Source organism: Alosa sapidissima, chromosome 3, assembly GCF_018492685.1.
Source record: "Alosa sapidissima isolate fAloSap1 chromosome 3, fAloSap1.pri, whole genome shotgun sequence".
NCBI lineage: Eukaryota > Metazoa > Chordata > Actinopteri > Clupeiformes > Clupeidae > Alosa > Alosa sapidissima.
Genome location: NC_055959.1, coordinates 35,563,498 through 35,578,007, shown reverse-complemented (window position 1 = coordinate 35,578,007; position 14,510 = coordinate 35,563,498). Strand labels below are relative to the sequence as shown.

Genomic DNA, 14,510 nt, shown 5'->3' with positions numbered 1-14,510 from the left:
CGGGATACAGTTTTGTGTTCATTAAGACTGTATCTCAACTCATGATTCATATTACTATGACCAAAATACATAGGAACAACTAGGTATATTGCAAAACTGATTCTGATATCTATTAAAGGATAATTCCGGTATTTAGCACTTTGAGCCCCTTTTCTGGTTTGTTTTGGATGAATTAGAGTGGTGGACACCGACATTTTGACGATTGGTCCTGTCTCGACTTTTCTGACTCGTTTTGAATCGCCTTTACTGCTATAGAGTGGCTGCCTATGGGCATTCACAAACATGTCCTTAAAACAACCCTTAACGTTCATTTTCAAAACTGTGCAAGTCACCGAGTGGTTAAGATGGTGATTATTTAATTATCTACAGTATGTACTCTGGCTTCAATTTTAGGCTAGTCTAATATATTTATATAATGTCTGCCTTTGTGTTCTAGTTAAACTTTGAAATTGACTGTGGAGAGGACAACAAGTGTATTGATGAAATCCATATCAACTTCAACTTCTCTGGGTAAGCCATCCAAGCACACCATTGGACTGTTCTGTTTACTCTTCGATCCTTTGGTTTTCTGTCCATTGGCATTGTAGAGGTTTCAATCAATCATGGGAAAATGTAACCAAATGTCATGGCCCCTCCACACTGATAAGATTCACTATAAAGATTGTTGCAATTATAACAAAATGATGTATTCCGATCTGCTGTCAGAGTTTCCATCTTTCACAAAATCTCTCAGAAAGTGATCCCAACAAAATAGATTTTGTTCATGTTGTTGTTGTTATAGTTTGTAGTGTGGACACTGTTATTCTTAATTGCTAGAGCAGTATTTATGTATTTTAACTCCTTAGCTCCTATCTAACCTGGGCCTGGTTTCCCGAAAGCATTGTAAACCTACATGTAAGTTGTAAAGTCCCTCTTGTGAACGTCTTAATCATTATCAGGAAACGAGGCCCTGAATCATAACCCCAAGCTAGCTAACCCTACATTTTCTCATCTAGTTGTTGTTACAGTGTGCAGTACAGACGTTGCTGTTCTTAATACCTAGAGCATTATTTAAACCCATAATTATTACATTTATTATTATACTTAACACTGCCATTGTGGACAGGCCTTAACTCTCTGTTTATAATACCCCATTACCACATGATGTAAGGGTGTGCCTCATATTATGTGGGCAGTTTCACCCAAATGTCTTGTTTTGTCCTGACAGATCCATTATCGAGGTGGGCATTGCACAGGAGATAAGTGTGGCAGTGAGTGTGGAGAATAGACGAGAGAACTCCTACGACACCCGTGTGTTTCTTTCATACCCTCCTGGTCTCTCCTACAGGACCTTCACCAAGAGCCAGGTGAGGGAAAACAGGTCTTTAGAACAGTAACCTTGATATGATTCTGCATGTGGAGATATAAAGGGAATGAGCTCGTATCTGTGTCTGCTGCTGCAGGGCAGGGTGGAGTGCACTTCTCTAGACAGTACAGATGGAGTCACCCTGGGAAAGACGGACTGCAGCATCAACAGACCCATCTTGCGGGCCGGACACAAGGTTGAGGGATACCCATCTGACACACACACACACACACACATGGGCACATAAAGAGAGAGAGAAAGAGACTTCCATTATACAGTAACTAAAGAATACTAAATTATTCTTAGACCAGGCCCTATGCCTAACCCTAACCATTATAAAGAAATGTTTTGCACTTTCAGTTGTATCTAGAACAACAATATTAGCTTGGTACCGTCTGGTTATTACCCTCCAGGGCTCTACAGTGCGCCCATTTCACTCGCACATGCAAGTAAAAATTATGGCATGCGAGTGCAAAAAAATATTTAGGCGCACTGGTGCAAATGACTTCTAACCATGTCAATGTTTGTCTACAAAATACACCGCAACATCGAGAAACATTACTGGTGCGTACCATATGATCACATCGCGAATGCGGCATAAAAACTACATCTCCCATCAACCTTAGCAGTTTCGTGTTGTGACTAGCTAGTCACTTCTATGAAATTCAAGAGTGCGCAGAAAAAGCGGAAAGTTAGATTAGCCAGCCAAGATGCAAAATAACTAATTTCTTCAACCCACCGAATTCATCGGATATAGGAGGAACAGGATGAGATTCTGAGAATGCAGTGAGAGAAGGAAAGGTAACATGCCTAGCCCAGTTGACGTATTGGATGCAATATGCAAAATATAGCTGTAGCGAACAGGCACAGAAGTAGCCCCGTTTTCTTTAAAGGTAGAACGCTACTGACAACTCCAAGCTTCCACACATGCTTGTTTGTTTACACCGAATACAAGCTGAAGTGCAAAACGAAAGTAGGCATAACATTGGCCTACTGTCCCCATCTATGCAGATATATCAAATAAAAATAAATATCCTTGATTAGATTATGTTGGGTTATGTGGAAGAGAAAATATCTGGATTAGCTACAGATGGATTCACAAATAAATCAAATTAGCCTACATTTGGCAGGTACTTGATAAACAGGCTAAATACAAATTGGCAATGCTTTATACTATTTTATATTATTATACGGCTCTTCACAATGCTAGTAGAACGCTCCATTGACTTGAATGGGATTTCCCAACATTCTACGGTAAAATAAATTCATGTAATTACCGCTGCAAACATATAATTACCGCTGTCAATGGCAACGGGTTTTGTGCTGCTGATCATATCACTCCGCAAGTATTCCGGTCACTTTTTGCATGGGAAAGCAGACAGTTGATCAGCTGTGTTCTAAAGAATGTTTGAATCAAGTTCAGCGTGTGTTGCGAACTATTTGTTTCTCAGCAAAAGCCACAACGAAACGGTAACAATTAAGTGTAAAGCGACATATCGTGGAGTTTATTTTTTTCGTTTTGGCAAGTAGCCGTATAATAAGCGTGATAATGTATAGAACGCCGGTCATTATGGGAAAATAAGTCCCTTCAGGGCTGGCGCGTCGGGGTCCGGTTCGCCCTGTCAGGACTTATTTTCCCCATAATGACCGGCGTTCTATACATTATCCCTTACTTAACAAAATGTAGAAAAATAGAACAGACTGAAAATAAAGTAGGCACTAATATTACTTATTCTTTAAAATCTTGTTTCCTGTAAATGTCGTCAGTCATTCATAATCTTCGCAATTGGTACACTGGCATGTTTAACTGTTAGCTGCAGTGTAATGTTAGATTATGTGTAAATTAAGTACAGAACTGACTGTGCACCCACATTTTTGTCTGTGCTCCTAAATTTTTTAACTTGGGCGCACAAGTGCTCCTGGAAAAAAATGTTAGTGTAGAGCCCTGCCCTCAGTCTGTGGGGACCAGAATTGTATGGGGACCAGAAATTTGTCCTCATAAGGGACCTCTTGACAAGTTTTACTAGTAGGAACTTTGTTGTCCTCATATTGGTTCCTTTACAAAACCACACACAAACACACACATGTACACATTTAAAATGCAAATGGAGGCAGTAGTAAGGCAAGACAATGTTTGATATGAATATGTCAGGTGAAACCAGACCATTAAGTTGGGACCAGAAATTTGTCCTCATAAGGGATCTCTTGACAGGTTTTACTAGTGGGGACGCACACACACACACACACACACACACACACACACACAGGAATGTGCAAATGAATATACCAACTCTAAATGATCTTTATTTTCTTCAGGCTGATTTTGTTGTTCAGTATGGAATTGGTGAAAGCAGCCATTTTGGTGACAGAGTCACCATGCGGGCCCTGGCTTCAAGGTAAATTCTGAGGACTTAGGGTAGAGCATAGCTAGGTGTATGTTTTAAGAAATCCTCATTGTTTAAATATGTGTCAACTATCAATATTTGACTGACAGATGTAATCTCTTCCAGTGACAACGATGAACATCATTCCAGTAGCCAGTTGTCCAAAAGTCTGGACATTGGGGTCAAATACAGCATTTATGTAACTCTGAACAGGTCGGTGTTCATGAACACACTCTCAACATTTGATTTGTACAAGCTACCATGAAGACCATAAGTGATGGATCATTGATGACCACCATTATTTCAACACTATTTAAATTCAGTCTCTTTCTTGTACTTTCCCAGTTTTAAAGGTACCACGAACTACATTAATTTCACTGCAGGAGATAATCGCTTGCAAAAACCAGTGATACAAGAATTAGAGGTAGAGTAGACCATATCAAGCACACACAAGCACACATGCTTTATTCTGTCTTATGTCTTTCTAAATCTACGTCTCCAAAGATATCCAATGTTCTCTATACATTCTGAAATATTTACTTAACTCTTACACTGTGTGGCAGCCCTTTGTATGACACTGTACACACCATCATCGATTCACATGCTGTTATGGAAACCATACCATGAATAAAAATTCTAGAGTCTAGAGTTTAATTTCTAGAATACATATGTAAATATTAGAGCAGTGTTTCCCAAATGTTTTTCTCATGCTGCCACTTCACCAACAATAGCAAATAATTTTTTGGCAATCTAGCCCCCAATTTCTCATCAATCTACATACGCATAAGCTAACTGGCTAATTTGTTTTGTGTTTGTGATGGGGCGTCAGAGGCGGACAGAGTACACAGCTTCATTACTTGAGTAAAAGTACAGATACCCTTTGCTAAATTTTACTCAAGTACAAGTCAAAGTACAACAGTCAGATGTCTACTTAAGTAAAAGTACTGAAGTACTTGTTTTTAAAAGTACTTGAGTATCAAGAGTACAAGAGTAGCCTACATTTTCTAAATATTGCATTACTACTGCCACAGTGCTTACATTTATGTACAGAAACGTCCTACATGGAGTTATGAAAAATGTTAATGTTAATACCTTGGATAATGTAAAAGGAATTGAAAGTAAAATCAAGTCATTTTCATCTTTTTACCATGTTGCCAGGGATGGGCAGTATTTCTAATACATGTATTTAAAATACGTATTTCAAATACAAAATACTATTTTGTAATTGAAACACTTGAAGCGAAAACTATCATTAACTTGTTCAGAAAATTGTCTGGCGAGGTGGGGCCACCGGTTGGCACATTCCCGGGACGGACCTGCTGCGTCTTCATCCATTGTTTCGTCCATGGTTTCGTCTCTTATCTAAATCTGACTATGGAGTTGACTCTGGCGGAAAGCTGAAGGTGATTGCTGATAGGCTGTCCCAATCAGTGGCGCCTGCACAATCCAATCACGTTTGAGAGGGAAACTTGAGGGTTTCCGTGATTTTTATTCTTTCCTTTATTTTTTAGAAGTAGTAACGGGTACTCACGGCTATGGATAGAAATGTAGTGGAGTAACGGATACTCACGGCTATGGATCGAAATGTAGCGGAGTAAAGAGTACAATATTTACCTCTCAAATGTACTTGAGTAAAGTCATGAGTACTCCCCAAAAATGATACTCGAGTAAAGTACAGAACCCTCAAAATTGTACTCAAGTACTGTACTCAAGTAAATGTACTCCGTTACTGTCCGGCGCTGTGGGGCGTAAGCTAACTGGCTAAGCTAACTGGCTAATTTGTTTTGTGTTTGCGATGGGCTGTGCCTGGGTTGATGGTGGTTGGCTAGGGTTTTTATGTTTATGGTTCAGTGCACATCAACGGGACGGACCAACCTAGCCAACCTAGACCATGCCTACTGTAGGCTGGTTAAGAGTATTTTGGGTATGGGATATTTCAATGTGGTAATATGGTGGCAGCATGGAGGGGAGTGTCTTCAAGACGCTGGTTTCACTGTTAAGCCTTCATGAGGTGTCTTGGGCCTAACTTAACGAAACATCAGTGAATGAGGGTGCCCACTTGATAACCCCAATGACATGCCGCATATATACTGCTGTTGGATGGGCCATTTGTCTTGTGTTTGTGACCATTTCTTGGCAGATTTGTGGGTAGCTTTTTAAAGTTAATTTGAGTAGGGGCTTCTGAATGTGTTTTTACCTTGGATTTTGGCACAAGGGATTTTAACATCTAATCCTGTGTATTAATGTAAGAATACAAAAAACAAAACAATTTCTGTTAAATAAGTGTTTTGTTATTCTCACTCTCTCTTCCTTTCAGGTGACAAACCAAATCAGAGGACTCAATCTTACTGTTGTAGTTCATGTTCCAGTAAGACTCCAAGGCAAAGATATCTGGACCAATGTGGACAGTTTGCAAGTGTGTGCAATAGTATTCAATATAGAATAATGGGTAACACTTTACTTGACGGGTGAGTTCATAACACATTCATAGCAGCTGTCATAAACTGCACATAAAGCATTCATGACTGTTTCATGAGACATGACTCAACATTCATACCAAACCTTTCATGAATGTGAAAGACAGAACAATGTAAACTTGTCAAAATAAAAGTGCAACAATCGCAAAGCAGCATTGCCGTTTTTCTCTCCAGCCTTTGTAAATATTTTATGAATATCTTATAAAGTCTACATCGAATGTCACTTTACTATACAAGTTGTGAAGTATTCGTAATCACTGAGTTTAACACTGGGAGGTAAACTAGCCTACATTCAGCTGACCTGTATTTATGTAACCTGGAACGGTTAGACATTCCCAGTAGCAAAAGATGAGAAATCATCTGCAAAGGTTACATCATAAAACAAAATCATTTTTATGAAACAAAAATGATTTGCTTAACCATGTTCTGTCTTTTCGGCGCTGGAGTAGCAGCTCATTGACTCAGATGTGATCAGATAAGAGGTTTGGAACAAAAACGGCAATGCTGCTTTGCGATTGTTGGACTTTTATTTTGACAAGTTGTCGTCGTTCTGTCTTCCACATTCATGAAAGGTTTGGTATGAATGTTGAGTCATGTCTAATGAAACAGTCATGAATGCTTTATGTGCAGTTTATGACAGCTGCTATGAATGTGTTATGAACCCCACCGTCAAGTAAAGTGTTACCGAATAATGCAATACATACTAGCAATTGTGTCTACGTAGCTTTGGCAGATGTCTAAAAAAAATATTTTTTTTCTCGTTGAAATACAATACTTTCATAAGTTCATCACCTTTTAGATAAATATTTTAATAAGTTTCCAGAAATACAACTATTATAATAATAATCAGTCATGTGTTGAATTTCCTGTAATTCCCTATCATGCCCTGTTAGATTTTTGGATTTATCCATTTATGTGTTTAATAGTATCTCTGACAGACTGTGTATTTCTATTCTTCATTAGATCCAGGGATGCTCTAGAGGGCGTGAGAGGAATCCGAACATCATAGACCTGAAGCAGACCTTCAAGGACAACAAGGAGCCTGATGTGGTGATTAGAAAAACATTGATTAGCATTTCACACAACCTCAAGGCCTAAAGGCCAGTTTACACCAGAACCATTTTTATGTGTTTTTCAGTCACCCATCTCATATCTCTCGGGGAGTTCTTTGCCCCTCGCCCTCGTCCATTAATTCCGTATAACAGGACACCTCGGCGGCCGTTATCCCTTACATACTGTCTGACAAGTGAAGAACTTCACTTCTATTTTTAGTGGATGTGAAGTGTACACTTACAAAACACATTGTTATGTCATGTCTGAGACGGAGGCAGTGTAATATCATTAATTAACATTTCCCGAACATCTTGCTCAGAATGTAAATTCCCAGTAATATGAGGATTTTTTCTGTGGTTCTACTATAGTATAGCAATGTAATAGCTAAAGTTGAGTTAAAAATAAAAGTGTTTCAGATATTTCCCTACGTATACATCCAAGATGGGAAGAGCCTACCTCCCATTGGGAAAACTCTGGCCTCAGAAAGTCAAAGTCCTACTTGGGTCTCTACCTGTGGATTTAAGTAGCGTATCTATGAGTCGTGTGTTGCGCTAATTAGAATCACCTTGGAACAAATGGTAATTCAACTTTTAGTTCCTGAACCCGGAGCTTTTTACCTCTCTGTGACCTAACTCCATTCCCAACACACCTTCATAGTCCTACACAGGGACATACACAGAGATTTTGTGGGGCAGGGGCTCAAGTAAAAAAAGGGCAGAATAAAAATGCTTTAAAACAAGTAGGTGATATGCTAGCAAATCTGACTAACAGATGTATTAGAATATCCTCAACACTCATGCAAATATTTGATACTCAACATATTTCTACAAAAGACTCAGTTCACAGACACAAAGGTCTTCGTTATTAGTAGTAATGTACAATTCCCTCTTTCTACCCTCTGTTTGCATCTGTAGGCTAAATTTCTCACTAAAACCAGTTAATATGTATTTAAACTGAAGATTTCAGGGGAGACATGCTGTCTTCATGTAATTAAAGGAACACTATGCAAGATTTTTACCTTAACCCTTAGAAACCCGATTGACGCATAGTGCATCAAAAAACACATCCTTTCTTCTCTGTTACATTGCTCCGCAACTGTTCATCGCAGCACATTTGTCTGTACTTCACCCTCTGCAGCAGCTCAGGAGAGCTTTTCTACAACATTCGAGTGGTTTCAGTTTCTCTCGCACATTGCATTGAATGAACGCCTACCATTTAATTGTGTTTGATGGCACCAAATTAGCATGTATTTCCTCCTGATTGCGAAAATGTTTCTTTTCTTTTTCTGTCGGTCCGCGGTTCCTTGAGAATTTGACTGCGGCTCCGTAGACCAGTGGTCTCCTTGTCCATAGTTTGAGAAACGCTATGCTGCATCACAGCAAAGATTCTAGAGGCCCAGTGCAACTCCAAAAAGAAGGACAAATGAGCGTCTGGCTTGAGGCTGCGCCTAAATCTGGACGTATGGCCACCCTAGTTCATCACCACTCACCTGTCCCCTCCAAAGAAACACCACCACAATTGGGCTGGGTGCTGAGAGGGGCTGCCTGTCTGCTTGATGTGACCTGCTGGCTGTGCAAGAGACGTGGAGGGAGGGAGGTATAGAGGGCACCGAACGCAACAAGGCTAATCTCCTGACCTCATATTTAGCTTTTAGCATTTTTTGACAGGGAAGCTGTGTGCAGTCAGGAATATGTATAGTCACCTTTTTTTTAAGCACTCCAGAAAAAAGGGCCACTTTCTCTCCTGGAAGAAAAAGGACAGGGGCTTTTGGGTCTATGTATGTGCATGTGCTTGGTCCTGCATCCCTCTGTGGGAACGCTGACAGTTGAGGAGCTTTTGATTGAAGTGTATGGACTCACCACTGCTCTGCTGTCCCCCTGGTCTTCCTCTCTCCCTGTTCCCCTTGTCTCTCCCCCAGAACTGCTCCATTGCCGTGTGTCTGGAGTTCAGGTGTAACTCCTACATGATGAGAGACGACCAAAGACACTACAGCATCTCAGGGAACGTGAGCTCCGAATGGATCGAACAGGTGCTGGATTTGTTAGACAACTTGAAAGGGTTAAAAGTTAATGTCACCTGTCGCTAAAAAAAGCATTTATCTATTCTCTACAAAGGTTCTGCACCTGGGGTATTCACAGAACAGCATTAAATGGAGTGGGGTGGGCATTAGGGTTAAAACATGCAGTAGAAGTCTTAGCCAGACAGTTTTAAGAAACATTGATGTACATGTATATGACAATACATTAATAGTAATGAATATCCATCATGTGATTCAATTTGTTTCGGGGAGATATTTTTTGCACCTCCTAGTTTTTGTACATTTTGTCCATGCTTTTTATCTTTAATATTGTAATTTTCCAACTTAATATTTTCCTCTCCTCTTTCTTATCTCTCTATATTACTCAGACTGGCCTGCGTTCTGCTTTGTTTCACTTGGTCAGCTTAGCTACACTGGAGTACGATGACAGCAAGTACATCTTCTACTCAACAGACTCTTCCCACCAGGCACCAGTCTCCAAGGTAACCAGACAATACAATTTTCATTTTTACATTTAGAGTTTAAAATTATGCAAAGCAATGATGCAAAGCATCTCAAAATTGAGAAAGTATCTCAAAGTTCTGACTTAGTATCAACACTTTGACTTAGTAGGCCTGTCTCGATATTTTTACTTTCTATCTCAAATCTCAAAATTCTCAAAAGTATCTATGAATTTGTTCTTACTTTGTGGCCATTTTTCTTTTTTTTTTTATGTGGCAGAAAGGGGCTTTCATAGGTTTGCATTACTGTGTCACGTTATTGTAAAGTTGTGCATGTGCCCTGCAGATTGAGACTCTTGTGGAGGTCTATGACAAGCCAGACCTAACTAAGGAGATCATTGGTGGAGTGGTGGGTGGCCTCATCCTATTGGCTCTCATGACTGCTGGCCTCACCAAGGTAACCAGTCAACACTATACACATATAATTGTTTTACAATTAAAGCATAACTCTCCCCAAAATGCATCCTAGGGTGTTTTTGTGAATGTACTCGAGTCAAACTTTCATTTAAAAGCATAATTACGTCGGAAGCTTCACTTTTAAGCTCGTATGTGTTGTCGTTTTCGGGTCAAATGGCCTTTTGCATGGGAATCCTAGGGGCGCTACTATTTTGATACATGATCGTGTCAAAATCGCTATTTTTAAAACACTCGACACAACATGAAATCGAAGTAACATGATGATCCATCAGTGTCTCTACACATGAACTCGAGCATTGAGAACATTGTTTGTGTACAGAGTCATGAACTCGAGCATTGAGAACATTGTTTGTGTGAACAGTGTTCACTAAAAGAAGGTTTTGAACAACTCACTTGGTTTTTCTGCTCGCTGCCATCTTGCCAGCCAAGGAGTGAGTTGTTCAAAACCTTTCTTTTTAGTAAACTATGTGTACTCAAACAATGTTCTCAATGCTCGAGTTCATGTGTATAGACACTGATGATACTTTAATCAAAGTTTCATGTTGTGTACGCTTTAAGGGAACTCCCTAGAGTTTTATGTTTAGCAGAAATTAGCGATAGCTCCAGCATGGTATAGCTCAATGACTACTAGCCAAACAAACAAACTAAACAATAAACATTATATACATACATAAACAAACAAACAAATAAACACACAGAGACCAGGCAACATTTAACATGTACTCTAATTATTTTCATTTGTGTTGTGCTCAACCGTGTCTGTTTATCAGTCTTTCTATTCCATTCTTTGTTTATCAGTCTTTCTATTCCTTTCTTTCTATTCCATCTTCTGGTCTGTATACATTTCTAACAATCACTGTCCTTTGTCTTTAATTGCAGTCGGGCTTCTTCAAGAGTCAGTACCAGCAGAAACTAGAGGAAGCACAAGGAGAAGAGGCATCACCGCAAGAAGCAGCAGAATAACAGTCTCTCGCGAGTTTGACAGCGTATTTTGCAGACAGTGTATGCTCGCTGTGACCAGAGCAAAGCCAGATACACAAAGTGAGGCCGAAGTTAATTAATAAAAGATGGATAGATAGATCAGAATTTAACACTGGTTGCATGTGATTGGTTTATTCACTTCCACTTCATCGGAGAGGTCTCACCCATTTCAGAGTCTCTGCCTTGACATAGCTTCCTGCTACCTACTGTATATTGCCCCGGCTCGGGCCCTGTGTGTGTGCATATGTGTGTGTGTGTGTGACTGTGTTCAAAAAATGATGGTGCAAAATATGTATACCGGTATATATATAAAAATAATCATGCTTAATCAATTTGTTTGTAAGAGAATGAATAATTACTTATACGTCTCAGTTGTTTGCTTCTTCAAGGCCGCTTCCCAAACTCTCAACACCACCCACAGGTGAAATAAACAATTACAGGGTCACCAGGTTCCATGACTGATCAGCCTGCGTTCTAACAGGGAAGCTACAACGGGTGCTAACTTTAGCGTCCTGTATGCGACGCGTAAAAACCATTTCAGAAGACTGGTCTATTTTTTTCAAATGTACGCACCGCTATCTAGTCTGGTGTAGCTACTTACATTAATTATAGTGGAAGCTAATTGTTGCAGCAGACGCAACGCGAACGGAGCACTTCAGTTACGCACCTGATGTAGCTTCCCTGTAAAGGATTTTTGCATACATTTCTCATGTTCCTGCAACCCACCAGCACCTGGCAACCTGAATTAGCAGTGCACAGGGGTTCTTTTACCTGGTAATCTGAAGTAGCAGTGCACAGGGATTCTTTTACCTGGTAATCTGAAGTAGCAGTGCACAGGGATTGTTTTACCTGGTAATCTGAAGTAGCAGTGCACAGGGATTCTTTTACCTGGTAATCTGAAGTACCAGTGCACAGGGATTCTTTTTATTAAATATACAGGGGTTTTATTAAATATACAGGGGTTTTATTAAATACACAGGGGTTTTATTAAATATACAGGGGTTTTATTAAATATACAGGGGTTTTTGAAGGGGTGTAGCACAGAGAAAATGATGAACATGAAAACTATAATGAGTGAAATAAGTGTTTGTGGGGCGGCGGTCATAATAAGTGTTTGTGGGACATGCAGCTCAAGCAGTAGGGCTGTGAATTTGTATCTACTGCTCTTTTGGATGGTGAATTTATACATCATAATGTTTGTAGACCTAAATGTGTTTACATTGAGGCCCATATACTTCCCATGTGTGTCTTCTGGTTGTATACAGTACTCTCATGATAATATCTGTAAAGCTTATGGTTTTGTGTTTCTTTCTTATATACACCGTTTGCCAAAACAATTTACTTGTGTAGTTTTAAAGTGTGTTATAATCTCATTAAATGCTGGTAACTAACTGCTACTGCTGCTAAGTAATCCTTGAGTTCAAGTTTGTTCGAGTGAGAAAACAGGCAATCACATACATTATATACAGTAAATGAGGCCTGTATTCAGTGAGACTAGCTCTGCAAGATTGTGTGCTCTGCATCACACTGCATGCAAAATGGCCTTCAGATTTTATACTGTATACATATATACTGTATATATATATATATATATATATATATATATATATATATATATATATATATATATATATATATATATATATATATATTTTATTATTGGTAATTATATATATATATATATATATATATTGGCAAATTGACATTTATATAAATGTCAAAATTAATATATACATATATGACACTAGATAAGTGTCAAACCATGACTTCTCACCACAATACACACCATGGTATCATAGAAGAGCGGTTACCACTAACCTAGAATATCACCTTTGCTTTTTCTGTACTTCTGTGATGAAAAGACAGACACTCTTATCTCATCTGTCATCTAGACCGCATGTTTTTTAATATTTTCCAGTGGAGAGACTTCCCCTTTTTGTAGATGTCAGTTCTGCTTTTTGCAATCCAACCCTTTTTGTAGATGATAAGTAGATGTGCTGGTTTAAAGTGAGGACCAACAGGCCTACATTGAAATGTTCAACTTTTGCTGCACTATCGGTTAAATAAAATATAATAAAATAAATACAATTCACTGAGTTCAACACAAACTTATTTTCAAAACGTCCCATATATAGGCAAGCATAGTTTGGAGCCATGGACCGAATAGAGTCCTCTATAGGTGCCTCAATGCCACCTTTGTGTGGAATGTTGGTATAAGCTCTGAACATCAAATGTGGCCAACAGCAATTTATCAGAGATGACATCAAACGATTTTAGAAAATTAATGAAGTCTATGGAGTCCCTAATATAAGAAGGGAGGGAAATGACTTCTGGTTTAATCAGATGGGCAACATAACCTCAGATATTTTCTGTGAGGTTACCAATACCACTCACAATTGATCTGCCTTTACGAGCCCCCCTAACCCTAGCCTGTCCAATGGACTCTTCTAATCACATTCTTGTTGTCAGCTAACGTCCTAAAAAGCCTGTATACCTTTGTCTGACAGTTCATCAATTTGCCTGAAGAACACCATGTTGGGTTGAGACGTTGAAAAGTTTTCTTTTAAATAAACTGAGAGCTACTCCGGTGTGCGGGCTTTCTCTTTTGTTTTTACCTTTTAGTACTTTGTCCTGCACCATGGCCCCTTTAGTACTTTGTCCTGCACCATGGCCCCTTTAGTACTTTGTCCTGCACCATGGCCCCTTTAGTACTTTGTCCTGCATCATGGCCCCTTTAGTACTTTGTCCTGCATCATGGCCCCTTTAGTACTTTGTCCTGCACCATGGCCCCTTTAGTACTTTGTCCTGCACCATGGCCCCTTAAGTTCTGTACTTTGTCCTGCACTGGGCCTAATCATAGGTGGAATGTGCATGCAACTGACTTCTAGCCAGATGGTTTCTCATATTTTCTGCATAGGGTATTCAGTTTGAGTTTCAATGTCTACATTTCATTAGTACAAAGGTACATACAGTGATGGCCAAAAGTGTTGGCACCCATGCTAAAGTTGACTGAAAAGAGGAATATAAAATCATCTTTTGGAAATTGATCTTAATGCCTTAAGTGAAAAATGAGGAAATATCTAACCTTTAAGGACATCAATTTTCTTAGTGAATGAATAATGTATCATAAATAAATACATGTTCTTCCTTAAAATTCAGGGGTCATAAGTATTGCCACCCCTATGTTAAATTCCCATAGAGACAGGCAGATTTTTATTTTTAAAGGCCAGTTATTTCATGGATCCAGAATACTGTGCATCCTGATAAAGTTACCTTGGCCTTTGGAATTAAAATAGCCCCACATCATCACATACC

The 14,510-nt window shown here is 39.2% G+C and overlaps 1 protein-coding gene across 2 annotated transcripts in view; it reads left to right on the top strand.

Moving 5' to 3' along the window:
* The window catches only part of LOC121704963 (integrin alpha-M-like), a 41,543-nt gene extending 29,251 nt beyond the window's left edge, over positions 1–12,292 (top strand). For both annotated transcript variants that reach the window (XM_042085571.1, XM_042085572.1), the window contains exons 19-30: positions 437–510; positions 1,208–1,346; positions 1,443–1,541; positions 3,662–3,741; positions 3,856–3,942; positions 4,075–4,153; positions 6,047–6,145; positions 7,170–7,256; positions 9,178–9,288; positions 9,666–9,779; positions 10,084–10,194; positions 11,094–12,292. In XM_042085571.1, the coding sequence (XP_041941505.1) occupies positions 437–510; positions 1,208–1,346; positions 1,443–1,541; positions 3,662–3,741; positions 3,856–3,942; positions 4,075–4,153; positions 6,047–6,145; positions 7,170–7,256; positions 9,178–9,288; positions 9,666–9,779; positions 10,084–10,194; positions 11,094–11,177 (1,164 nt within the window). In that variant the 3' untranslated portion in view covers positions 11,178–12,292. The remainder of the gene's footprint in view (positions 1–436; positions 511–1,207; positions 1,347–1,442; positions 1,542–3,661; positions 3,742–3,855; positions 3,943–4,074; positions 4,154–6,046; positions 6,146–7,169; positions 7,257–9,177; positions 9,289–9,665; positions 9,780–10,083; positions 10,195–11,093) is intronic.
* The last annotated feature ends 2,218 nt before the right edge of the window (positions 12,293–14,510 follow it).